The sequence below is a fragment of the Macadamia integrifolia genome, unplaced genomic scaffold, assembly GCF_013358625.1.
Source record: "Macadamia integrifolia cultivar HAES 741 unplaced genomic scaffold, SCU_Mint_v3 scaffold289, whole genome shotgun sequence".
Lineage (NCBI taxonomy): Eukaryota > Viridiplantae > Streptophyta > Magnoliopsida > Proteales > Proteaceae > Macadamia > Macadamia integrifolia.
The window spans coordinates 395,798-421,615 of NW_024869034.1; the positions used below are offsets into that span (position 1 = coordinate 395,798).

Below are 25,818 nucleotides of genomic sequence, written 5' to 3' on the forward strand. Positions count from 1 at the left end.
CAGATGTTTTTTTTTTTCAATAGGAGGTCATGGTGTAGGGTATGCTAGTGGGGTGGTGCAAAGTACACAAGCAGATGAAGAGGGAATCTCATCCAAAATCCAATCATTAGAGTGAGGATGCCGGTCATTGACGAGAACACACGAGTGAGCATGGGGCGACATGCACGATAGATGGGGCCACACACATGACATGCGGGGGTACCCACATGCAGGCGGGTGCACCCGCATGCATGCGGGCGTCACACAGTGAGGGATGGGACACGAATGGACGAGGCTGTGGGCGTGCAAGGCGTGCATGGGCAAGGTGTGGGTGCTTGCACGGGTGGGGTTTGGGTGCTCATGGCAAAGTGTGGATGCTTGCATGGGCAGGGTTTAGGTGTGCACGGTGTATCCTCTAGGAATGATTACGAGAGATCTGACAGTCTTATTTTGACGCACCATATATCATTGGAATCGTGATTCCGAATACTATCCAGATATATGGTCACTTTGGACCGGATTCCTTCGTATATAAGAAGTCAAAATTGGACCCTTCTTTTCTCTCGCATGGGATTTTTAGTTTTTTTGAGTGAGTATGGAATGTTTCTGGATTAGGTCACCTCAGTCAGTTGTCATCTCTGTCGATCGGAAGCAAGAGGTTGCATCCATAATCCTTTAGTCATCTAGTCAGGCAAGGGTGACAAAATTGGGTGTCTACAGTGGCCAACAGCTAAAAGAAGGAAGGAATGGAACAAATGACTCCCCTATACTGGGTCCTTGTCCACACAGACATAACACAGTAAATCTCCACTAGCGGAATCACCTGTAAAGGGGTATCAGGCCGGTCAAGTCAAAAAGTGTCCGAGGGATGATGGGGCCGAGAGTAGTGACTGGCCTATTCCTGAAGGGAACCCCACTCAAGGAATAAAAACAAAGAGGGGTAATGGAAAGCTCACCAACAGGGAGTTGAAAAGTGTATGTGTTGGGCCATCACCACTCTATAATGGCACACATCAACTCTTTGTCCATCTTCTTCGTCTCGATAAGTATGAGGCGGTACAGGCTGCAATTCTGGATCCTATGTTGCATCAACGAAGAAGGTTCATCGAACCATTCATACACCTTGCAAAGAATCTGTATCTCCCTAGGTTGAGAGAATACCCCTTCTGGACCACCTACGAGAATCAGGAGCTAGATAAGTATCACCTCAAAGCTAAATTCGAAAAATAGTAAGCAAAGTGAGGAAAGGCACACCTAACGGTACCAGGCCATGTTCCAAATGTGCCTAAGCACACGTCTCTTGTAACGTAGAGACAACATACTAGAAGGCTGGACCTTCCTGCCTATCCAGCACTGGGCATCGCCTAGATAGCTCCTCTAGCACATCTCGCGTGTGAGTGTGCTTCTTGCCTAGATCGCCCATGATATCAAAATAACTAAAATTTAAAAAAAAATAGAAGACAGATGGAATGAGGCAAATGAGTGGAGACCACCTTTTTATACTTGGGGCTCATTTTTGCAGCAGCGTGAGCCTCGCAGCCTAATGATTTTGAAATCTTTTCCAAAATTAAAATAAACCTAATGACCCTGGTCCACAATTGCTCCCATGGCGAGTGACTAGGATGACCCTTTGACGGTCTGTAGTTGCCCTGCATGACCAAAGACCATATGACCCCTAGTCCATTGTTGCACCGCATGGCCAGTGACTGGGATGCCCGTTTGATGGTCTGTAGTTGCCCCGTGTGGCGAAAGATCAAATAATCCCTGATCCATAGTTTCCCGCATGGCCAGTGACCAAGATGCCCCTTTGACGATCTGAAGTTGCCCTGCGTAGCCAAAAACTAATTGACCCCCGATCCACATTTGCCTCGCGTGGCTAGTGATGTCACACCCTGCCAAAATTGGCCAAGATATGCGGCACTGGATACCCATATCCAGTCAGATTAACCCTTCAGGATCACACATGCAATAAAATCTCATAAATATCACTGGTGATGTACTAAAGTGATAAATTAATTACATTATACAAAATTTTATGTCTGAAAACAACCATAGGCTACAATACTACTTACTACACATCCATAAATATATACATCAAGAAGGAAGAACTGAATAATAGTGAAGCTCTTCAAATCCCAACATCTCGCCTACATAAGCTTCATAACCGCTGCTAAAGTCCAATCCCACCTCAACACCGGTTTCCATCATCTAACAAAGGATATGGCCTCGGCATCTGAAAGGGTAAATGTGAGGGGTGAGCATGCGTATGCTCAATGAGGGGGTGGGGCAAGGAAGCACACGCAAATAGATAATGCAAGCATAAGCAGACAAACAATGCAAGTACAAGCAAATAAAGAATGCCATGCATACTCAAGCAAATCAAAACAAATGATGCAATACATATTCAACAAATCATATGATTCTAATGATCTAGTTTTATTTTACATTACCTAGCAACAAATACTAAGTCAAAGGTATCAATGCTATAGCAACATAGCTTGTATCCCTGGTCTCGAAAAACCCATCAATCACTGAGCGATACAAACTAGATTGTGGGTTAAGAGCCTGTAGGTCCTTGAAAATCCATCGGTCACCCCGTAAACTCCTGAGGGTAACCCCAATCCTACAGCCTCGATCTTGGGAGACCCATCGGTCACCCGAGCTGTCGAATAGTCACGGTCCCAGAAAACCTATCAGTCACCGCACTGTGGGTATGAGCCATGGTCCCAGAAAACCCCTCGATCATCCGTACTACACCACCATCCCTGGGATCAGCCAGCACCTAACCCCCTATTGGAAAGAGGTGTAGCACCAGGGTCTATGAATCCTAACTATGCATTCTACATACCTCCAATCATACATTGGTGCCCATCAATGTAATACCAACCTCTAAGCCCACGGTTGGCTATGCCGAGCCTCAGAACATTGATGTTACAATCACTACCACCCGTCACACACACACATCCTCTGACCTCTAGGCCCACGATAACGGAAACGCACCTCGGCCACACTGTGCCCTAGACCGTCAGAGCCACAATCATAACTATGCTACTAACCTCTAGGCCCACGGTACCGAAAATGCACCTCGGCCTCACCGTGCCCTAGATCATCACTATCATAATTACACTGTGTATTCCATCCACAGAACTACAATCACACACAATCTCATGGGCACCTTCACGTGTCCCAATATTACCTGACTTACCTTAAACATCTCGAATCCATCAGTTCACCATTCATCATTAAGATATTCAGAAATAGGAAAATAATGCACATTTAGAACCAATAGATGCATGAACATACAAGATAGGAGAAAAGGGAAAATATAAGAAACACTCCAAAAAAGGTCAAGGCACCCACTCACCTTGGTAGTCAAGGTCAGACAAGTCACTTCTCCGAGTTGGGTAGATTCCCGCACTACAATTCAACTTCCCTATTCCATAACACACTTAGGTTATCAGGTATATAACTAAATTCCTATTGTTAATATAATTTAATTAGTTATTCTTATTCCCATTCCCTTTAATTAATTTTCTGTTCAAGTAGGAATCCAATTCAATTTCATATTTCTAAGATTAAAATCCATGGATAAACCATCAACTAAGGGCTATATTGTTCTTATTCCATGTCTGTAGTAAGTTCAGTAAGGTATAGGACAATACAACAACCTTTCTCGCCTCTGAAAAATTAACCGGATGGGGACCTCTGGAGTCAACCGGCCTGCCTGTGGTCTCTTGCCTGTTGCCCCTTTTTCTGCAGAAATTTGATTCTACCAGTATCCTGCAGCATTTAAACTCTGTATTTCATGCATACTTCTCTGTTTTGAAGTCCCAATCTCTTAATAACAGTATAATAACTGAGATTAGATCTTCAATTCGTCCATTCAACATTTCCATACTTAAATTCTCAAGCATACATGCAATTTCAGTAGAAATTTCAGATTTTCCTTAAATTGAACCAATTTCTCATACCAAAATATGAATTAAAGGTGGAATTTCAGTATCTAACTTCCAATTTAATGATCCATTCCCAAATTCCTCATGCATGCATAGAATCAAACTTTCAATTCATCTTGCACGTCTCTCTAAAACCACAAATAAGTGAAATTAATAGGAGATTTCACTTCAAGTACAAATTAAATTCAGGTTTTCAGGATTTTAAGCAGAAATCTTAGTCTTCCAGCCCTATTCGGCCTCGAGTAGTGAGAATCCCTCTTTCAGATTTAGAGAATCCATCCATTTACATCACAGAGACAAGTTTTCATACATCCTAGATCATCAACTCGTGCTGAATTTCACAGATTTTCACCTTAATTTTCCTATTCAGCCAACTAGGCCAACCCAAGCATCATTCTTCAACTATAATTTTATCATTTCAGTCCATGCATGGGTTAGATTCTTACCAGGAGAAAGAATCAAACAGCTGTTGTCCCAAAACCTCAATTTCCTCTTGATTTCTTCCTCCTCTTCTTTCCTTCTCTTCTCTTCTTCTTTTTCTTCTTTCTCTCTTCTTGTGCTTGCTGCGCAAGGTACAATAGAGGTTGAGCTGCTGTTTGGTAATCTCTCTCTCTCTTCTTCTTCCTTCTCCTTCCTTCTCCTTCCTTCTTCTTCTTTCTTTTCTTTTCTGGTTTTGTTCTGTTCTCAGTTGCAAAGAGAAAAGACCGACCTTTCCTCTTTTTATATCCCCTCCACCGATTGTCATCATCTAGTATGAGAGCCCAGGTTGTACAGATATGGTAGTGAGACAATCGTATGCATAAATGGTTACGGATATGATTACTGCATTAACACACACAATTGTCAAGCATCGCAAGATTGAACCTCTAAATGTAGATGTTTGGAAGATGAGAATGCAGTTGTATATTAAATTAGCTATATATATATATATATATATACATATATACTTATACCAAGTTCTCTCCCCCCTCCTCTTTGTAACATTCCTCCACCGACTTGGTTTGGTGGAGAATTATATCTCATAATAATATATTAATACATATTATATTAATATATATATATATATATATATAATTACACTTAATGATGTAACTATTCCTAACTTCTGTTTATATGTAATATTAACTTATTCTATTTCAAAATACTTAAAGTGTGTGTGTGGGGCCCACAGAATCAGAAATCCTGATTCTACCAAGCTAACAGGCCTGTCTGTCATTCCTAGGGCTCTCCCATCGGTTGGGTTAAAACTTGCCTCCTTTGGTCTAAACAACTCTCTGTTACACCTAACCCCTATTATAGGTATATTTTACCTGTTAGCCCATGCCAGTATTGGTCTTCTCTGCCTGGTATCCTACCTGTCCACAAAAAAGGTAGGGAAATGAAATTAGGGTGTTACAATTTCCCCCACCCTTACAAAAAAAAATTTGTAGGGTTGTACGTCATCGAGAACCAATCCTGTTCACTTTAACATCCCCTTATCCACCAAGTTGTATCATCGGATTTCCACTTAGTGTTACTAACATGGCCAATGTCTTAATACCATTGGCTAACCTCCGCAAACACATTAGCACACTCATAGGCCATGCTGGTCCTTTATCTATTCATGTTCTTAAGTCCTCAAGAACTATAAAATCCACATTCCTTTTTTCTTCTCACTTCCCAATATCAACCCTGTTATGTCTTCACACATACAAGATTATTTCTATCTCGCCCATGTATTGTTACTAGGGTTTTTAAATCTGATCTCTGTAAGGATTTATATAAAGTCTTAGAATTTTACACTGATTTTGTATGAGTTGATCCACCGGTTCACTTTCTTCACCCTATGAGAACCATACATGTGGAATCCAATTCCATATCATGTCTCCCAATCATACACACATACTAAGTATTCTCATCATTCCACCAATGTCCTATTATCCACACTCCATTATAATTCAAAACTTATATCATCACAATTCCAGATATCATACTTTAACTTTCATATGTTTTCTTTACATACTCAAATGTATATACTTCATGATCATATAGTCCAGCTCCTCAATGGTCCATAATGTTTCCTCATATTCTTATCTCATAAATTAATTTTTATTTCCTTTATATCTCCCATACAACTTGATCTCAAGTCTACTCACTTAAATTTGTTATCATTCTCACTATTCCACATTCCTGATATTAACCTTGTCGTTCTGATCCAGTATCAAGATCGGGTCTATTGGGTAGCATAGCATGTTAGGTATCAGTTTCCATAACGCACATGAGGTAATAAAATAACTAAGATACATTAGGTACAACAATGTATGTGAGGATTTCTCCAACGTCAACAGCGTACCTATGACTACCTTAGATGCAGTCTTGGCCTCTTTTGCTTGCATCTCCAAATGCCTCTTTTTGCATTCTGGTAATTTGCTTCATCAAAACTGGTTGGCTAGTTGTTGGTGTTGAGGGTTCCACATATAAGTCTGCCAACTCCCTATGTGGAGACAATCTAGCTATGTGCCCAATCTACTTACATATATAATACTGCTTCGTCTGTAAATAGGATCTAGCCCTATGTCCAGGTTGTCCACATGCAAAACACCACTTCTTTTGTAGATCCACTTGCTGAGGTACTGACATTGTTGACCTAGACTATTGTGATGCTTGGCCAACTTGTGGTATACTGATCTGTGGTGCAGCTAGAGTAGTACTCAGTACTTCAACTACTCTGATGTAACCTCTGGCAGTAGATGGTGTCTTTGCTCTCCTTGTTGCCTGAGCTTGATATGTTTCTCTTTGTTTATCTTCTATAGAGTTGGCTATTTGGACCACTTCTGCATATGTTTGAAGGTGATATGCAATCAGCAGTGTTCCAATACTAGCCCTTAACCCTTTCTCAAATTTCTTGGCCTTTGCTCTCTCAGTCTCCATGTGTTCTGGTGCAAAATAATACAGAGCTTCAAACTGTTGTTGGTACTCGAGGACAGGTATTGGCCCTTGTATCAAAGCTATAAATTCTGCTTCCTTCCTAGCTCTGACACTTTCAGGGAAGTAGTTTCCAAAGAAAACTTCCATGAACTGATCCCAAGTTGGGTTGGGATGAGTAGACACCAATATAGATCTTGTGGCCTTCCACCAAGCATATGCTTCATCCTGCAATTAATAACTGGCACATAGAATCTTTTGTTCATTTATGCACCACAACACTATAAAAACTTTCTCGATACCCTCTATCCATTTGGCTGGTGCCAATGGGTCTTGGGTAACTCCACTAAAGTAAGGGGGTCAGTACTTTTGAAATTTCTCCATCAACTTGGAGTTATCTGCCAACACTGGTGCAACTGGCTATGTGTTGGATGTATGCTGCCTAGATGGTTTTACTTGTACTGACTGAGATGACTAACCATTGGCTGGTTGTGCAACAATTGGAACTCCTTGTGCAATAGGTGGTGTAGGAGTAAGAACAGGTAGTATAGGCTACACATTAGGGGGTTGTACCACAGCTGGCTCTCTATCATGGATAGTTGTGACTATCTTAGTCATCATGTCGCTATGTTGTTGTTGGACTTCTTGCATCACATTACTGACAATGGAAACCACATCCAGAGTTTTCATCACAGGTGGTGTAGGAGGTGGCACAGATGATGCAACTGTTATCTCATTTTCACCCTCATGTTCTGATTCATGTGAAGGGCTAAGATTTACCCTCCAAGTGCAACTATACTTTTGCAGTTGTGGGTCATCTTAGGGATAAGTATGCTTCGACATTTGGGAAATTTTATGGAAATGAACAGATTGATTAACCTCCCAAATGATTTATGCATACCATATGGCCACACAACATGCTTTATAAGTATAGAAGAATTAAAACACATTGAAGAAAAGAAAATTCATCTGCTCAATCCTCTGGCAGATGGCACAAACCAACCATCAACCTAATTCTCAACCCTACTTGTAATGTAGTTATACTTATTTATTTTTCAATTATTCTTATCTTGTTACCCTTTTTATTTATTCAACTATATTCATAATTATGCTTTTTGAATTATTATCACTGATCGGATTTTGCACCTAGGGCAGTCTCCTAGGGTGTGCACAAAAAGTTGTGCAATTATCTTAAAATTTTTAAATTTAATCCTAATCATCACCAGTATATCCTAAGATCTTGTACATTTGTGAGTTAAGACAGAGCATCCTGCTATAATACCACTCTATCACATCCTATCAAAATTATCCAAGGTATGCGGCATTGGATACCCATATCCAGTTAGTTTAACCTTCCAAGATCACAGATGCAGTATCTTAATTTCACAAATGCCAACAAAACCACAACTAAAATCAAAGTATGCTAATAAAATCTCATAAATGTCACTGGTGATGTACTAAAGTGATAAATTAATTACATTATACAAAATTTTATATCTGAAAACAACCATAGGCTATAATACTACTTATTACACATCCATAAATATATACATCAAGAAGGAAGAACTGAATAATAGTGAAGCCCTTCAAATCCTGACATCTCGCCGACATAAGCTTCAAAACGGCTGCTAAAGTCCAGTCCCACCTCCACATGCATAAATAAAACCCAATTGTATGTGCATGTCTCTGTCCTATGTACAAAGGCAATTAGACGTTAATGTGTGTCGGAAACATCAAAGGGGAACCATAGGGGTTTCCCCCAAAGGTTATAAGTTCTGGCGATTTTTTACAGCACTGAACAGGTCATCGGAAACATGCATTGGAAATAGAGAATTTTCACCAAAAATATCAATTCTGTTTCCAATGGAGTTAATGGAGAGCTCCTAAGGATCTAGGCTTCACCGGAAATATACCACCGGATCCCGCCCATGCTATTTTTATGGCTGTTTTCGATGGAATCATAGCAACAGCCCACCTCATTTGGGGTTTTCCAGCTCGGGCCCGATTATCGGGATTTATTTCATGGAGTTTGCAAAGGGTCTTCATACCTTCATTTTAAGCTAAATCCCCATTCCACCAAGCCGTTAGGGAGATACAATGATCAAAAGATCGAAACCCTAATCTCATTTTTGGCCCAAGGTGTTGCCGGAGCTCACCGGCTTGGTTTGAGATTGGTAATCACATGAGAGAGTGAAATACACATTCACCCAACTTCTGGGAGGTACCGGAGTCGGGGTTTACCCCTCCAACCCGGTGATTCACTCCCTTGTTCAACTACACTAGCTCAAAATGAAGAAAGAGAGTGGTAGGGGAAGTAGCACCTACCTCCGGCAAGATTCTGACAGCAGGATGTGAAGCCGGAAGCTTGGTCAAGCTCCTCCCTTCTCCTCCTTCCTTCTCTTCCTTTCTCTCCTCTTTTCTCTCCCCTCTATGTTTTGGACAAGTGAGAAGTGAGACATGAACTCACTTCTCATATTTATAGTAAGTGAAATGCTTAGGGCATGTTTGGTTGGTCCTTGTCCAGTCCAAGTACGTTTATCCATCATTCGGGACACATGGGCCCACCTTCTTAGACTTATAGGGTATACAAGTCATGAGGAAGTATGTGCGAGAGTATGTGAGTTCATATAGGACTGGGCACACAATTGGTGGTGGGGCCCATGGGTATTGGAACCGAATCAACAACCTATTAGGCCATCGAATTCAGGGTCACCGAATTCATCACAGGTGCTTCTGATGGCCTTGTTTTAAGTGGTCTAGGAAATGATGTGCCTTGACTACCTGTTGTCCCCTCTTGGTCATTCCATAGGGGGTTGCCCTATGATATGGGTATGTTCTTTTGGCGATTTTGATGAGTGTCAGGGCTCAAGTAGAGAGGTGTCGGTCACTTACCGCTTGGGATTGGAAGGCTTGAATCCTCTCCAGTTAGACTGGCATGAAATGCACAAGCAAGTGGGGTCATCCCTTCCCTTCTTGCAATGAGCTATTGCAAGCCAAAACCTGTTGGTACTCTGTATCTTCAGTCCAAGACCTATCACAAAAGTTCAAATTAGAACAGGTTATGGTATGGGTGTAACAGTGTCACAGGCCTCGGCCAAATTGGTGCATTCTGTAGACACCCAATTTTGTCACCCTCCCCCAGCTATAATGAATTACAGGATGTGGACACGATCTATACTTTCCATCAATGGAGAAGACGACTTTCTAAGGTAAAATGGATCTGACCCGGACACCCTATCCCCATCCCAAGACTTAGATCCAGAAACCCAAACCTAAACCCAAACACAAGCCTGAGGAAATCGGACCCTTAGAGAGGGAGGTTAAGTCATATCATATTGTGTACTGAGGAATCAAGTCTAAATAACCTTCCTCAATGATCCTCAATTTTTTTAAGCAAAAATGAGCTGAATATCCATCCGTACTGATGGATAGTGCTCGAAACCACGATTCCAACAATATTTGACCTACTAAAATCAGACCACCAGATTTCCCGGATCATCTTTTGAAATTAGTATTGCGAGTGACCAGATCGACATTTGGTATATTCTCCAAATATTCTTTTTTCTCACAGTCCCAAGAAAAAAATTGCAAGGCCATGAAAAAAGTGGCAGCCTGTAAACTCGTGGCCCCACGAAAAAGTTAGCAGACTAGCTCCAAAACTCACGACCCCATGAAATATTGGCGCCTTATGAATGCCTCATAATTGATGTAGGTCTAAAACTTGAAGCCCCATGGAATTTTCTCCTTTTTGGTCCAAAAATCAATAAATAGCCCACTATTCACCCTTCCCAAGGCATGGAATGTCTACCTACCCCCCCCCCATTTAAAGTTACCTCTTTAAGTATATCTCGACCTATAAAGAGTGCCCTAACCCCTTTATAGCCTAAGTTCTAGCTCTTGTAAGCCGAATCCCTGTCAAAGTTCTAACCCAAGATCTAGCCCTCGTAAGCTGAACACCTCTGTCGAAGTTTTAGCTCAATACCTACCCTTTTACAAGCTAAACCCCTGCCCAAGTATTTGGAGGAATCGAAAAAGGTTATGAGAAATCTGGAGCTTCCAAAGAAAGAAGGCTAGTGATCAAGACCATCTCCTCCTAAGCCGAGAGAACACTATAAGCAATCCAAATCTACTTCAACAGGGCCCAACACACTTGACCCGAAACAAGGGTCAAGCCCAGATTTAATTCCTTGACTCAGTAGGTAAAATGTAGACCCTTAATTTCACATGCGATAGTGTACATAGTAGTATAATAACAATTTGGCTATGCTTGAGGTATTAGATTAATTAGGGGAAGAATGTTCATTTTATGCATCTAGTAGGAAGACCGGCTTAACCAGGTGGAGCAAGTGCCTAATACTTTCCTAGCTCCACAACTTGACACTTACCCATATCTCAGGAACAGACCAAGTTTCAAGCCCTTTTCGTATGGATCGGGCCTATCCATCGGGTCCTAGGCCCTAACCCTAAGTGATGACTCCAAACCCTAAATATCATGTTCCTTAATCCCCGACATTGGACCATCATTATCAATCCCCGACATTGTACCATCATTAGCAATCCTCGACATTGGACCATCATTAGCAATCCCCTTTGAAAATGTGACATTGCCCTCCCTAGAGGGGTATATGATGAACACAATAATGTGTGAAATCTTAGGGATATAAGTGTATATTTTACCCAACTTTAGATAGTACTACTTTTATTTTTCTTATTTTTTTTTTAGTTTCCAAGTCTACAAGAGAAAGTGTTTAAAGTGAATCAAGAACCAGTTCAAAGGTGGGACCCACTCATTGGTACCACATCCTCTCTCCTACAAAATCCTGAAGATTATTTTATCTTCTTGTCGCCTCACAAGATCTTGAAGATGCTATGCAGAGATTCTTTTCTGATTTAATCAAGATTGTAAGATATTGGTTAATATTGTAAGGAAGGAATAGAATTTGTTAATTTTAGAAACAGATTCTCTCTTTCCTCACACAATATCTCAGAGAATGAGGATTTTTACTAAGATTTTATTTTATTTTATTTTCTTTCTTTTCTTAAAGAATACTTGTAGAAGGAAGGAGGCAAGACAAAAGCCCTATAAAAGCCCCTTCCTCCCCCTTCCAATTGATTATTATTCCCCTTAATTTATTTTCTAGTTTATGCTTAGTTTTCTTCTCTCTCTCTCTCTTTCACTCTCTTTAGTTTTAGTTCTTCTTTATTTTTGCTTTAATCACTTTTGTAATAGTTTTTTATGTCAATTAATACAAGCACTCTTTTATTCTTATTCAGCCTTTTATATTTATGATTTATGCAATTGAGTTGTAATTTTTAAAGTTATAGTGCTAGGCTTATATCTAGGTGACAAGATCACGAGCCATGGAGCAATTTTTTTTTTCAAGTTCAGTTTTTTTTTTTAAAGATTTGTTTTCTCTAGTACTAGAAATTTCAGATTTGGTTTATTCCAAATCTAGTTTTTAGTACTGGTAGTATCTCAAATCACCCAAGCTTTCAAGTTCAAGCATTGATTCAAGTAAGTAGGATCCTTCAGTAATCTTTTCTCCCCCCTCTCATTCTCACTTTTGACTACCATTTCTTTCTTAATTTAGGATTTTAATTTAAGTCGTTATATTATTGCTATCCCTTTCTCCCAAGGTTCATGGCTAGTATATGTGTTGGTTTTGCCTTTCCTAGCCATAGAACCATCAATTTATTGCTTTTATTTTAATTGTCTCCCTTTTCCTAAAGCCAAGTAGAGTAACCCTTGTAAGAGTGACTCTGTGGTCAAGTAGGGAAGCTCATATTATGATGCATCCCTTGGGTTAAGTAGAGAAACCTATTTGTAAGTCTCTCTCTAGCTTTATTCCTTTTCTTTTACTTTATTTTTATTTCAGTATTTTTTTTCTTTATTGTTTTTAATTTTAATTGCATGGGTTGTTTATTTTCAGTGATTTATTTATTTTATTTTAATTGCGTGGCTTGCGTCTTTAAATTCTTAGATGACGAATGGTTACGACGTTATTTTAGATACATATGTTTAGGACGGTAATTAGAATTAGATCACAACCATTAATCAGTTCACTTTTGCATTAATTAAAAGAAAAAAATAAATAAAGTGGTTGTTCTCCCTGTGTTCGACCCGTAGCTACACTGATCTGTACGCTTGCAGTTATATTTAAAATCTCAAACAATCTACACAAGGAAAAGCACTTGCCATTCATTGGTTATTAGGGGCATCCCAAAAACGTCCTGGTCAAAATATGGCTTTCAAATTAAGTTCCGAATTAGTGGATGCTGCCAAAGGGAGTGGCGATGCCATAAGAAAATCATGTGAGAGGAAACTACACATAGGCAACGTGCCAATATTTTTCTATAAAAATGGTTTTAATAACTGAAGCGACATTGGAATCCCCTACAACTCTCCATAATCTAACATTTATTTGAAATGACAATTAATAACACCCACCAATTTAGTCATTTAATTTGCACATTGCCTCTTTTAGGCCTTTAGGAATCATCTATTCTATTTGATTCTAATTTATACCTAGAAAATGTCTCTTTGAGCAAGTTGGGTAGGCTAGACCAGAGCTCCGCACTTCCCATTCGTTGGCTCCCCCAACTCCGTTGCCTTAGAAAACCCTCTCCCTCTTACACTTTTTAAAACTTTACGGAGTAGAACATAAAATTGTCAAAACAACTAATTATTGTCAATCTCAATTCAATTCGGATTTTGTTAGTGTAAAATAGAAAGGAAAATGTATATAGGGTTGCCTTGATGTAGTTTTTCACACCGCAAATCGGATTAGGTTGCACAACATGTCAGTCCGCACGAACATAGTCGAACAAAAGATTGTGAGGATCTCGCTAGGTAAATTTCCACCCTCCAAATCCAAGGATCACAATGGAGATCCTTGGAGACACACACACTCTCAATTGGAGAGAGAGAGAGAGAGAGAGAGAGAGAGATTAGGTCCAAAACCTCGTTTTGTTGTGGCCGAACCTTTAATTTGTAGAGATTTTACCATCTATGAATCCTAATCCTAGTCGGGCTATGATTACCCTAAGTGAGCAACCATGAACGGACTGGGTCAAGACCCTGTCCAACCCAATTCAATTAACCGTTAAATAAATGAAGAGACAGGATTCCCTGAAAGGCAGTGTGGCCTTGTGCCGACATGGAGACCAATGAAAAACACTCGAAAATACTAAAAAGCGAGATTTTTGCCTTCCATGAGGGGTGGGAGGTCATTCCCCCACAACAAAGAACCATGAAACAATATATGATTTTTGGTAAAAAAGAAGGGATGGGGAAATATTAAAAAAAAAAAAAAAAAAAAAAAAAGGGGGAAGGAATAACTGATCAGTTTTTCAAATGGTATTTATAAAATATGGCAGGTATGAAATTTGATTGGTTAGATTAGACATGATTTCCAAAAAAAAAAAAAAAAGGAGCCAATCATCTTAACACTGTCCTTTTGGCGCTTCAAAACTTCTATCTCAGGTGGATTATGATCTCTTTTCATGGAAAAATATAGTAAGTTAATTATAGCTTATATGTTACAAAGCGCAAAAGATTTTACCCAAAAATAAACAAATAAAAATGCAAAGGATTTAGTGAACGTGCATACATGATGCACATTCATGTCTATAATTCATGAGATAGGATCCGTTGCTTACAAAATCTCCTGGTTCTACAAGTTAGCATCTAATACTTATTTCATCTTCTGTTGTTAAAAAGATAAAGATGGGTAGATTTGGAAACAAAAAAGACAGGTGTTAGATACTAACCCACACGAGCAACTGAACCGTTTTTATACGGAGATAGGGTCCGCTGCTCGTACAATTACCTAGTCATATGAGTCAGCATCCAACACATGTCTCAGCTTTTGCCATTACAAGGATAAATATGGGTATATTTGGGAACAAAAATGACAGATGTTAGATGTTGACTTATAAGATCAAGTGATCGTATGAGCAGTTGATCTGTTTTCATACGGAGATAGGATCAGCTATTCGTATGATCACGTAGTCGTACGAGTTAGCACCTAGTACCTGTTTCATCTCCCGTTTTCTACAATGTACCCCTCATCCACTTCCAATGGCTGTATATATGATCGTGCACAAAACCTCAATCCTATGATTTCAAAACCTTTCAATTTTTATTTTTTTTTGGTAAATGAAAGATTTCATTCTGCATATACTACACTATTGAGGCAATATACAAAATTACAATTTTTTGAAATTCCGATTTTTTTTAATAGTGAATTTCCGATTTGATGGTTATCCCTCTTTCACCCGGTTGGCCTCTCCTTAATGCTAATCACTATATTGTGCGTGTTCTACCAAAAACAGATGTGCATGTACCCAAACTTCAGAGGATAAATACTTCCATTTAAGTATAAGAACCGTACACTGAATCAATGAAGAGCACAATTGTTTCTGTTACAGGTTTCTATATTTATTTGGCTTCAGTAGATTTAAATTTAGAAATTCTAATGATCATAATTCATAATGAACGGCTTGATTCGTGAACCCACACTCCAGAGTTTTGTTATCACCAGAACTCTGGACGAATCAAAACAGTACTTCCACCCGCCTCCCCTGAAAAGGTTATTTATTTTTCGTAATTTCAGTAACCGCTAAACTTTCTCTTTGATTTTTCCATATATTCACCGCTTTCCATTTTCAAACTTTCTGTCGCCTACAAAAATCCCCCAAAATCCCTCTTTTCCCTCACCACCCCAAATCGCAAGGACGGCCTTTGTTTATCTCTTCACTGCCTCTCCCTTTCTGTGTGTAGTTTCTGTTTCTGTTTTGTAAAAATTCCATGGCTGCTACCCATCTCTCTTCGTCTTCTTCCCTAGAGAAGACCCATCTTGTTTCCCCCTACCCATCTCAAAATCTCGTTTCTTTCTCTCCTAAAACCCTTCAAAACCCCTTCTTTTCTCCCAAACCATCCTGTTCTCAATCCCTCTCGCAAACCCAGAAAACTTTTCTTAAGCTCTCGTCCAAAAACCCCATCTCCGATTTAATCTCTTTTGAACACAACCCAAGTAAGCCTTTCATCCGTTCTGATGATGACGATAAGCCCCGAGAAGAATGCGGCGTTGTGGGTATATATGGAGACCCTGAAGCCGCCAAGCTCAGTTATCTAGCCCTCCACGCCCTCCAACATCGTGGGCAAGAAGGCGCTGGAATCGTCTCCGTCAATAATGACAAGCTCCAATCCATCACCGGAGTTGGCCTTGTTTCTGAGGTCTTCAACGAATCCAAGCTGGGTCAACTACCTGGCGATTCCGCAATTGGGCATGTTCGATACTCCACCGCAGGCTCTTCTATGCTCAAGAACGTTCAACCCTTCGTCGCTGGGTACCGTTTTGGCTCTGTCGGTGTTGCCCATAATGGAAATTTGGTGAATTATCGATCTCTAAGAGCGACCCTTGAAGACAAAGGTTCCATCTTCAATACCAGCTCTGATACAGAGGTTGTTCTTCACTTGATTGCAACGTCAAAAGTTCGCCCTTTCTTTCTCAGGATCGTTGAAGCCTGTGAGCAGCTCAAAGGAGCATATTCGATGGTATTCATCACAGAAGACAAGCTTGTTGCAGTGCGTGACCCATATGGGTTTCGTCCTCTGGTCATGGGAAAGAGAAGTAATGGTGCAATCGTGTTTGCTTCGGAGACATGTGCGCTTGACCTCATAGAAGCAACCTATGAGCGTGAGGTTAATCCAGGCGAAGTGCTGGTGGTCGACAAAAGTGGAGTGAAATCGCTATGCTTGTTGTCTCACAAGGAGCAGAAGTCCTGTATCTTTGAGCATATCTATTTTTCTCTACCAAGTTCTGTGGTATTCGGTCGATCAGTCTATGAATCTCGTCATGCTTTTGGGCAGATACTGGCCACTGAAGCGGCCGTAGATTGTGATGTTGTGATAGCTGTGCCGGATTCCGGTGTGGTTGCGGCTCTTGGGTACTCAGAGAAGGCAGGTGTTCCCTTCCAACAAGGGCTGATAAGGTCGCACTATGTCGGGAGGACGTTCATTGAGCCGTCCCAGAAGATTAGGGACTTTGGAGTGAAGCTCAAGCTTGCACCAGTCAGGGCAGTATTGGAAGGAAAGAGAGTTGTGGTTGTGGATGATTCAATTGTGAGGGGTACTACATCTTCCAAGATTGTTAGGATGATCAAGGAATCAGGGGCCAAGGAGGTTCACATGAGAATTGCTAGCCCACCAATTATTGGGTCTTGCTATTATGGTGTGGATACACCCAGCTCAGAGGAGTTGATTTCTAATAGGATGTCTGTAGAGGAGGTTAGGGAGTTCATTGGGTCGGACTCACTGGCCTTCTTGCCTCTCAAGAGCTTGAAGAAGTTGCTTGGCCATGAATCTCCAAACTATTGTTATGCTTGCTTCTCTGGGGAGTACCCTGTTCTTCCTAATGAAGTTATGGTGAAAAGGGTGGGTAATTTTGTGGATGATGGTTTGCATGGAAGTTTAGAATCAATAGATGGAGGTTGGGTTACTGCAGCTAAAAATCTGACAGGGGGGAAGCTTAATGGACCAAGAAGTGTTCCTCTGTCATCCTCATGATGAAGATTTTTTTCTTTCTTTTTCCTTTTAATGGGTAAGTGATGAATTTTTTGCTTGCTTCTCGAATTTAATCTTAGGATGCTTATTTTCTTGGATGGGAAACTGATTATACTTATCTTTTTTTTTTGGATAGTAAATGAGAACGGGTATTTCAAAGTTCTAAATGGATCCTATGTATGTTTTCTATAGAAGATTAGGAGTTCTAACAATTAGTCTAGATCCAATCAGGCAGTTCAAAGTTCTAAGTGGATCATATGTATGTTTCTATAGAAGATTAGGAGTTCTAACAATTAGCATAGATCCAATCAGGCAGAGCACTTTTTTTTTATAGGTGGGGAGAGGAAGGTAACAGCCAAGAGACTCGAACTCAGATACCTCCTGGTGAGCATGGGCTTTGCTCACCACAGATGCAACAACTGCGCTAGGCAGTTGTTACAGAGCCTTATTGTGACATATATTGACAGATAACTATATGCTAGACCATCAGATCACTACTGCAAATTTATGGTTCAATTTCATTAACCTATTTTGGGTTCTTTTATTATCACTATTTATGTCGTTGGCTCCCCGTCTATGGCAGTACAAATAAAGTGAATAATAGTTACTTTCATCTGGACAGTCCTGTGATCTGTTCTGTTCTGTTTTGTTCTTTCAAAATTCTTTCATATGTACAGACTGAAGCTTTGCTACTGTTCTTTTTGTTGAGATTGATGCTATGATAGTGGGGAAGAAAAAGGGTGGAATCAGGGAACCATATAATTTAATTGAGTAGAAGTTGAATGCAGAATGTGTACTTACAGTTTTTCTCTTAGCGTTTTGAATTTTCTTTTAATAAGAAAAAGATTTATATATTCGCATTCTAGCTATTTTCTTATGAACTGTGCAGGAAATATACAGTCATCAATGGCTGTAAATGTCTGCCCCTGCCACACTAATCCCCTGTACTGTTCCCCGACACCCTCCTAACGCCATCTGAAGGCAGTCTCGCTTGAGTGTGGCTGAAGAAAAACTGTCCCTTTTCTTATTGGTTGATGCAAATAGTTAGGTATCTTCTAAAAAGTCAAAATTCCACACACAATGTGTTCTGCTTCAGTTTTTTAATTTCTTACATTTCTTTTCATCATTTTACATCCAACCAGATGGAACCTGGGTAATTAGATTGAAAGTAACTCCTTGTTACTGGTTTAATTTTCTCTTTTGTCCTCTATTGTGTGGCCTTCACTTTTGTTCTAGATTTGTGCTATCATTTGATGATCTAATGAAGGTGTTTCTATTTACCCTTAAAAAAAAAAAAAATTCATATTTGTTTCCCTTTCCTTTAATTCCTTATTTGATCTAGTCTGGTGGTTTGAAGTTCGGACTGTATAGGGAAAATATAGGGAACAAGGGTTTGGGACTGCTTTTCAGTTGCACTTTCTCCTCTTTTCATGCATATATTTCATCTAATTGGTCATATGATATGGAAAATAAGAAGGATGAAATGAAAGTAAGTAGTGACTCTGAATAATTCCATACTGTGGATGACTAAAGAAACCAAAAGCATGGGTTCACAACTTTTAGGATGAAGTTGCATGATTTACTCTAATCCAAGAAGACCCATGAGGAACAAGGGTTGGTCCACAGACCAAAGTGTGAACCTCAGAGTCGGTTGCAGCCATCTGAGATAGGTAGCTGAAAGATTCAGTGTGGCATTTTCTGTGGTGGGATGTTAAAGTCATTGAACCCTTTTGACAGCCTCAAGTGGCATTTCTTGGAGAGTTAGTTCTCCTTCCTGCTTCCATGACTGGGTTTAGCTTGTTTGTATTTGCCTTACTATTAATTTTCTCTCAAATAGATTTTTATTCACTTTATATGGTTCGTGGCAATGATGCTCCTGCTAGACTTACATGTATCAATTTATCAGGCTTCTATGTGGTTGTTTCTGCATTTTCAACCTGTGAATAGGCCATAATTGTGTTCTTTTCCGTGTGGATGAGCTATCAACCTCATTTCTCCTTTTCGCCTCGGTTCTCAATTCTGTAACTGAAATCGGTTCTAATAGATATTACTGATTTTTTTTTTTTTTTTGAGTTTGTGGCATTGAAAATCTTAACAATTTCCAAAACTTTTAAACTTAAAAGTTTTGGGATTCTATAGATTGCAAAATGGTGGTGACTCTATTCTTTAGGTTATGTAAATTTTTTCAAGTAGAGAACTCCTTGTAGAATCAGTACTTCAAGTGAAACTGGTAAAAACAAATTTTGAGGAATAATGTAACTAAACAAAGTGAAACAATCTAAGTGAACCTTGTGAATATGTGAACAGAAAAAATAATGAAGGTAGCATCACCGATCAGTAAAATATGTGGTGGTTAAGTTTCATTATTTAGGTGAGTACCATGGACATTTTTATAATCTTCTAGGATAAATTTAACCATAGAAATGTGTCTTAAATCAATTCCAGCTTCTCAAGTAGTAATTATTGAAGAGATTTATGCTCATTTTTTCTCTCGAAAGAGGATGGGAAGTGTAATGGATACCTTGTGAGGTCAGTCCCATGGAACCAAAACAGTATCATATGCCTCCGATACGTATGCTGAGGTTAATGTTTATGTTATTACAGTATTCCCTTTCTATTTTTAATAATTTAGGCCAAGACATGCCCCATTCTTTTGTTTGTTGGTCAAGATCCTGATATATAAGCTGAGCTCAGAGTATATGCTTGTTTCATGATCCGAAGCCTTTTTTGCATATATTCTGTTCTATAAATTTAAGTCAGATTCCTACCAATAGTAACTTTATCTTCCCAATGATGATAAGATCTGGAACTACATCTCTACTATTCATTTTTATTTTTGTTTGTTATCGTGGTGTTTCAACCGGCATCAGTAATATGGGAGCTGCATTGATGAATACCACCCCTGGAGCAACATACTATTGTCACTTCAATTTCTCTCCTACCTGAATACTCGGGCTGGTTTTTTAAAGTGATCTCTGGAGTCTGTCCTCAGCTTTTTGTGGCTTGCAATCCCTTCAACTAATTTGGTCTGGTAATTCATTCATTTTCTGTTCTTACCTGATCTTATGATATAATTCCTAATTGTTTTTAGCTAATAGTTCATGTTTAACGTTTTCTTCAGGTTTTCCTCAATATGAATAAATTCTTGGGAAAACTACATGATTACCCACTTTTGGGTTTTCCTTTACAAAATTACCCACAAAAAGTTTTGGCTAACAAAAATAGCCAAAATTGGGTTTAGGTTTACAAAACTACCCACCCAAAGTTTCAGTTAACAAAAATACCCAAAATCAGGTTTGGGTTTACAAAACTACCCAAAATAGTGACTATTTATCTTCCACATATAATCATGTATTTTTTTATTACACAAACTGTGTGGGTAGTTTTGTAAACTCAAACTCAATTTTGGTTATTTTTGTTAACTTAAACTTTAAGTGGGTAATTTTATAGAGGAAAACCTAATTTTGGGTATTTTTGTTAACTGAAACTTTTGGTGGGTAATTTTGTAAAGGGAAACCCATAAGTGGGTAATCAAGTAATTTTCCCTAAATTCTTCTTCTTCTTCTTCTTCTTTCCTTCTTTTTTTTTTTTTTTATTTATTTATTTATTGAAAGGTAGAGAGATTGGTCTATATATTAATGCATGATCAACGCGAGGATTCCAATTTACATAAATCTGAGATCCAAGGAGTGGAAGGATGCCAATCTACCCTAAGGATAGTGCTTTGCGGGCTAGAGCGTAGCCACTCTGTTAAGTCTCTCTAGAAATATGGGAACAAGAGAGACTAAAAAAGGAAGACAGGTATTTTATAACTTCATAAAGACCCATAATCTCAATCTTGGGGCTGAGTAGATGTTGCTAAGAAGAGAAGCCAACTCCCTATTATCCGTCTCCACCTCAATGTTGTCAATCCTTTAGCCAAGACCTGTGATAGACCATTCCGAATGGCTATACCCTCACCTTGAAGGACAGAATTAAAATTTGTAGGCTCAGAACAAGCTGTAATTAATAGACCTTGAGAGTTTCGCAGGATAAAGCCCACACCAGGCTTTGCTTTGGCTTTGCTCATCCATGCATACGTGTTCAATTTGAAAGAAGATGGGCATGGAGGGTGCCATGGTTCAGGCAGACCATTGGGAGTTGATGTGAGTGATGATGCGAAAATGATTTGGATCATCCTACTGGTAGGGTTAGACATTTTAACAATCAATAATGAAGGGGTGTAGATGGTTACCTTAGTTTTTCTATCACAAAACCTCAAATTGGCCTTAGCCTTTCAATCGTGAAGTTCGCCTTTCACAATCACTTGTTGGTTATCCGTTCAATTCCCATGGTGACGGAGTGAAATCCCTTTTTCAAGAGAAGAGGTAGTAGAGATTTCTTCTTTTTGTTTTTGTATTTCACACAGAGAGGGATAGAGTGATTGAGGGTTCTCTTATTGTATGAGAGTTCTACCTCTTTTTTCACCAAATAAAGAGATTTATCCTTATCTTAGGGAGGGGTGGACAGTTACCATAACTGCTCCAACTCTCCAGTGGGTTTACGTAACCACTTCAAAGTAGGTGAGGATCAAATCCCTACAATTTTGCACATAAGTGTTTAAATTCAAAATTTAAACTCTCACATTCAAATCTAGTCAACATGGTGGGCCCACCTATTTTGATAGACACGTTATCACCAATAATCTCCCACTTGTAAATAAAAAACAATGGATCAGGATCCATATCCTTATGACATTAATTCAAATCTAATATCTATAGATTCCAAAATAACGTGCAACCTTGCAAAAATACATGCCAACTTGAATGTACTATCATAGAAGGTGAATCTAACACGTGAAGGGATAGGACCCCATTGGAATGTAGCATATCATGTAATGTATCAAATAGTACATTCTAAACATAATATTTATCAATACATACATGACAAGTAAATGTAACCAAAACTCCCAATTTAAGTAGATAAATTACGCATCATCATGTGGCACAATATAGTGCATGTGTAAAATTACTGTCAAGTCCCCATTGCACTGAAACTTATATTATAGAGATTCTATAATTTCGATTGGACAAAATTTTTTTACTGAACTACTTTTTAAAATAAATATATTAATTTTAAAAATATTTATAAAAATATTTTATCAAAATGCCATTGGACCCGAATTTTGTCCAATTAATTATAGACTTTCTTTCTTCTTAATATTCTCCCCAAGAGGGCAGTGGATTTCATGTTGGGCATTACTTTCGAATACGATTAAACACTATGAATCGAGTGCATCGATATATAGTAAAAAAGAAATCAACCGTTGGTGCACCAAAAACTCATAATGAGAAATTGCTTCTGTCACACTCTGTTCACACAGAACCGGACCGGTGACTGAGTTAACTCCGGTTAATCCAAACCTGCCAGGATCATCTGATACAGTACCCACCACAACATACCCACATCTAAGATAAAAGTTCAAAAGTTCAGCGAAAGACTTAATTTACCTGTAAATATCCCCAACATACTTGATACCCAAATTGTAGTATATAACTAAGTACATGTGGGCCCGCAGACATGATATTTACACCAAAAGAATAACAATTTACGTATCAAGTACACAAAAAGGGGATCATCAAAAGAATCAAAAAGTAAAATCATGTACAGCATCATTACTGTGGTCCCACAGCACAGTCATCGCACATGCAATCCGTACCGTGCTCATACTCCTCGGGGACCCACCAATCCTTATCGGGAAACTCAACTGTGGGGCCCGACCCCTGATCTTCAGGCGGGTGACCTGCAAAATCATCTAAAAGAGGTGAGCAAGTGGGATGAGCTCACTAGCTCAGTAAGTGAAAAGAAGGATCACACAACAATCCACACAACAATCACATCCATATGCACTATATGCTATGCAGTTCATTGTAAATCTTATCCACCTAAACAACATTACTAAGTCTTTGGTTTTGTGCTACTACAACCACAGTGCGCGTATGCTCCGAGTACGAGTCGCGAACTCCATCCCGCGATACGCCCATAGGGTTGTCGGAGAAGGCCCACCGTGAGTACTCAGAAAAGTAAAGCATGCCGACCACCGGCTCTCAACATAAAGCAAATGACAGAAAAGTAAAGGTGCTGACTTCAGCAATTTAAAAGTAGTACGATTGGCCCTCTTGAATATACCATTGAGGTTGTCGACTGTCCTAATGACCATCCGGGCGTATGTCTAACCGCCACAGTGACCCGACAATCGTGACCACTGCTTCCCCCAAGTGATAATCCAACACCTCAATCCCTGTTGGGAAGGTTCGTAGCACGGGAAAATGATAATCCTAAACCGCATGCTCCTATATGACATAGTACGACTGCATAGTGCCACCGCATCCCATTCCACGGGCCACCAATGCACTCGTTTCCAAGCCGACTACGGCATCTAGTCTAATAATGCATCATGCATAGTAATCCAACTATTCATCACATAAGCACAACAATCATTTAGCATTGAGAATGTAAAACACAACACACATATCATAACCATATGAGGATGACTAATCTATATATAATTTGCATGATGACATGGCTAGTCTAGATACAATTGAATGATGCAAAAAAAGCCGTAAAATAAAGTCAAACATCCTCTCCCCACTTACTTGTTGTGTACAAAAACTCATGCTCGATACGGGTGAGATCCGGCGCGAGAAACTTAAATTTTAGTGAAGCCTATCATAAGTGAATGGGGTTAGCATTTCACCACCTTGGGGTCAAAACTAACAAGATTTGATGGTTAAATCATGTTTAAAACCATAAAAGAAGGTTGTCCGTCCGTTTTGGGTCCATTCGGATACAAAAATAACGTTAGGGGCCCACGGGTGGGTCAAATAGCCCACCTGTCTTCACCCACTTGTCTTCTCAGGTGGGCGGGCTGACCCGTAGGTCTTCTCAGGCGGGCGGGTTGGCCCGTCGGTTCTCACCCACTAGTGGGAACCAAGGGGCCTGCCCTCTCAGGCGGGCTGGTCGGCCCATCGGTTCTCACCCACCAGTGGGAACCGAGGGTCTGCCTTCTCAGGCGGGTGCCCTCAGGCGGATTGGTCGACCTGCCGGTCCTCACCCACCTGAGGGGGCAGAAATTTGCCTTATTCCTTGAAACTTTCTCCAACCTTGGGGAAACCAAATGGGGTTTTTTCAATCACATTTTCCACACATCTAAGGTCTTATAAGATGATTCTAACCTAGATCTAAGTTAGATTTAAGGATTGAAAAGCCATCTTACCTTCTTTGCTCAAGAATTCTTTCAAAACCCTAAAATCACTTCTTAGCTCAAGAAATCACCAATGCTTCTTAAATCTTGTAAACACTTCTTCAAATCCTTCAAAATCAACACATAGACCATCTATTAAACCTTAGATTCATCATCTCAAGTGGGATTTACAAGATCTCAAGGAATAGGGTTTCACTTGGGTTTGGTGAAAGTTTAAGAAGCATAGCCATTGCTCACCTCCAATCGTAGACCTCATGTTGGGGATCACCCTTCCAGCGTCGGAATGGGAAGATCAAACCTTGGCATCGCTCATAGTCATTCCTTCCTCCTCTTTCTTTCCCTTTCTTCTTCTTCGTTCTCTTTTCTTCCCTTCTTTTCTCTCTCCTCTTTACTCTTCTCACCAACCCTTTAATGTAATAAATGAGAAAAGGAAAAACATAATAAATGCTATTTATACTTTAAAATATCTAGTAACCACATGGATGTGTCACTCAGGTGGGAGGATGCGCCCGCCTATGACCGCCCACCTAAGGGTCGAAACTTAGCCAACAAGTGGGATTTTGATGGAATTCGACTCTCGACATGTATCTCACTCTCGGCACAAGGTATATTATACATATACACTTTAGGATACGGCTATATACTAGCGTTACTCGTACATGGCCTTATGATACGTGCATATACATGGCTTGGGTACACCCGTCTCCTCTGGCACTGATTCGGACTTATCTGGCCAACCTGTGTTCAAAGTCACCCTTGCCATCATGGTCCATAAGGAACCCGTCTTAGCCCTCTCTGGTTCGGGTCCTGCATGGTTGAACCGGGTTAACCGTGTAATTAAACTAGGTTTAAAAAGTAGGGTATCACATTTACCCCCCCATTTTGAAAATTTCGTCCTCAAAATTGGCGTACCTGGTTGCTCGAAAAGATGAGGGTACTTGGCTTGGATTTCATCTTCTTTCTCCCAAGATGCTTCTTCAAGTGAATGATTATCCCATCGCACCTTTAGAAGGAAATGGAGTGATTGTGAAGGGTTTTCACTTTTCGGTCCAAGATTTTAGCTGGCTGCTCTGTATAGGTCATATCAGCTTCTAGATATTCTGGTTCCATGGGTAATACATGCGATGGATCGTGAACGTATCGCTTCAGCATAGATATATGGAATACAT

The 25,818-nt window shown here is 39.7% G+C and overlaps 1 protein-coding gene and 1 long non-coding RNA gene across 3 annotated transcripts; one reads left to right on the plus strand and one right to left on the minus strand.

Annotated features, from left to right (window-relative positions):
* Window positions 1-1,943: 1,943 nt before the first annotated feature.
* On the minus strand, window positions 1,944-4,812 carry LOC122067404. 2 transcript variants are annotated; one of them, XR_006136699.1, is made up of 4 exons: window positions 4,382-4,812; window positions 3,648-3,759; window positions 3,344-3,412; window positions 1,944-2,212 (listed from the first exon to the last, which is right to left on the minus strand). It is a non-coding gene; the product is annotated as an uncharacterized LOC122067404 (long non-coding RNA). The 2 variants fall into 2 exon arrangements; XR_006136698.1 differs by lacking the exons at window positions 3,344-3,412; window positions 3,648-3,759.
* Window positions 4,813-15,319: 10,507 nt separating this feature from the next.
* Window positions 15,320-19,468, plus strand: LOC122067397 (amidophosphoribosyltransferase, chloroplastic-like). The gene is made up of 2 exons (XM_042631233.1): window positions 15,320-17,443; window positions 18,296-19,468. Exon 1 carries the CDS (start codon window positions 15,649-15,651, stop codon window positions 17,407-17,409), a length of 1,761 nt encoding a protein of 586 aa, XP_042487167.1. The 5' UTR covers window positions 15,320-15,648; the 3' UTR covers window positions 17,410-17,443; window positions 18,296-19,468.
* The last annotated feature ends 6,350 nt before the right edge of the window (window positions 19,469-25,818 follow it).

Coding starts and splice junctions, on each gene's coding strand:
- LOC122067397 (XM_042631233.1), top strand. CDS start 15,649: ATGGCTGCTACCCATCTCTCTTCGTCTTCTTCCCTAGAGAAGACCCAT.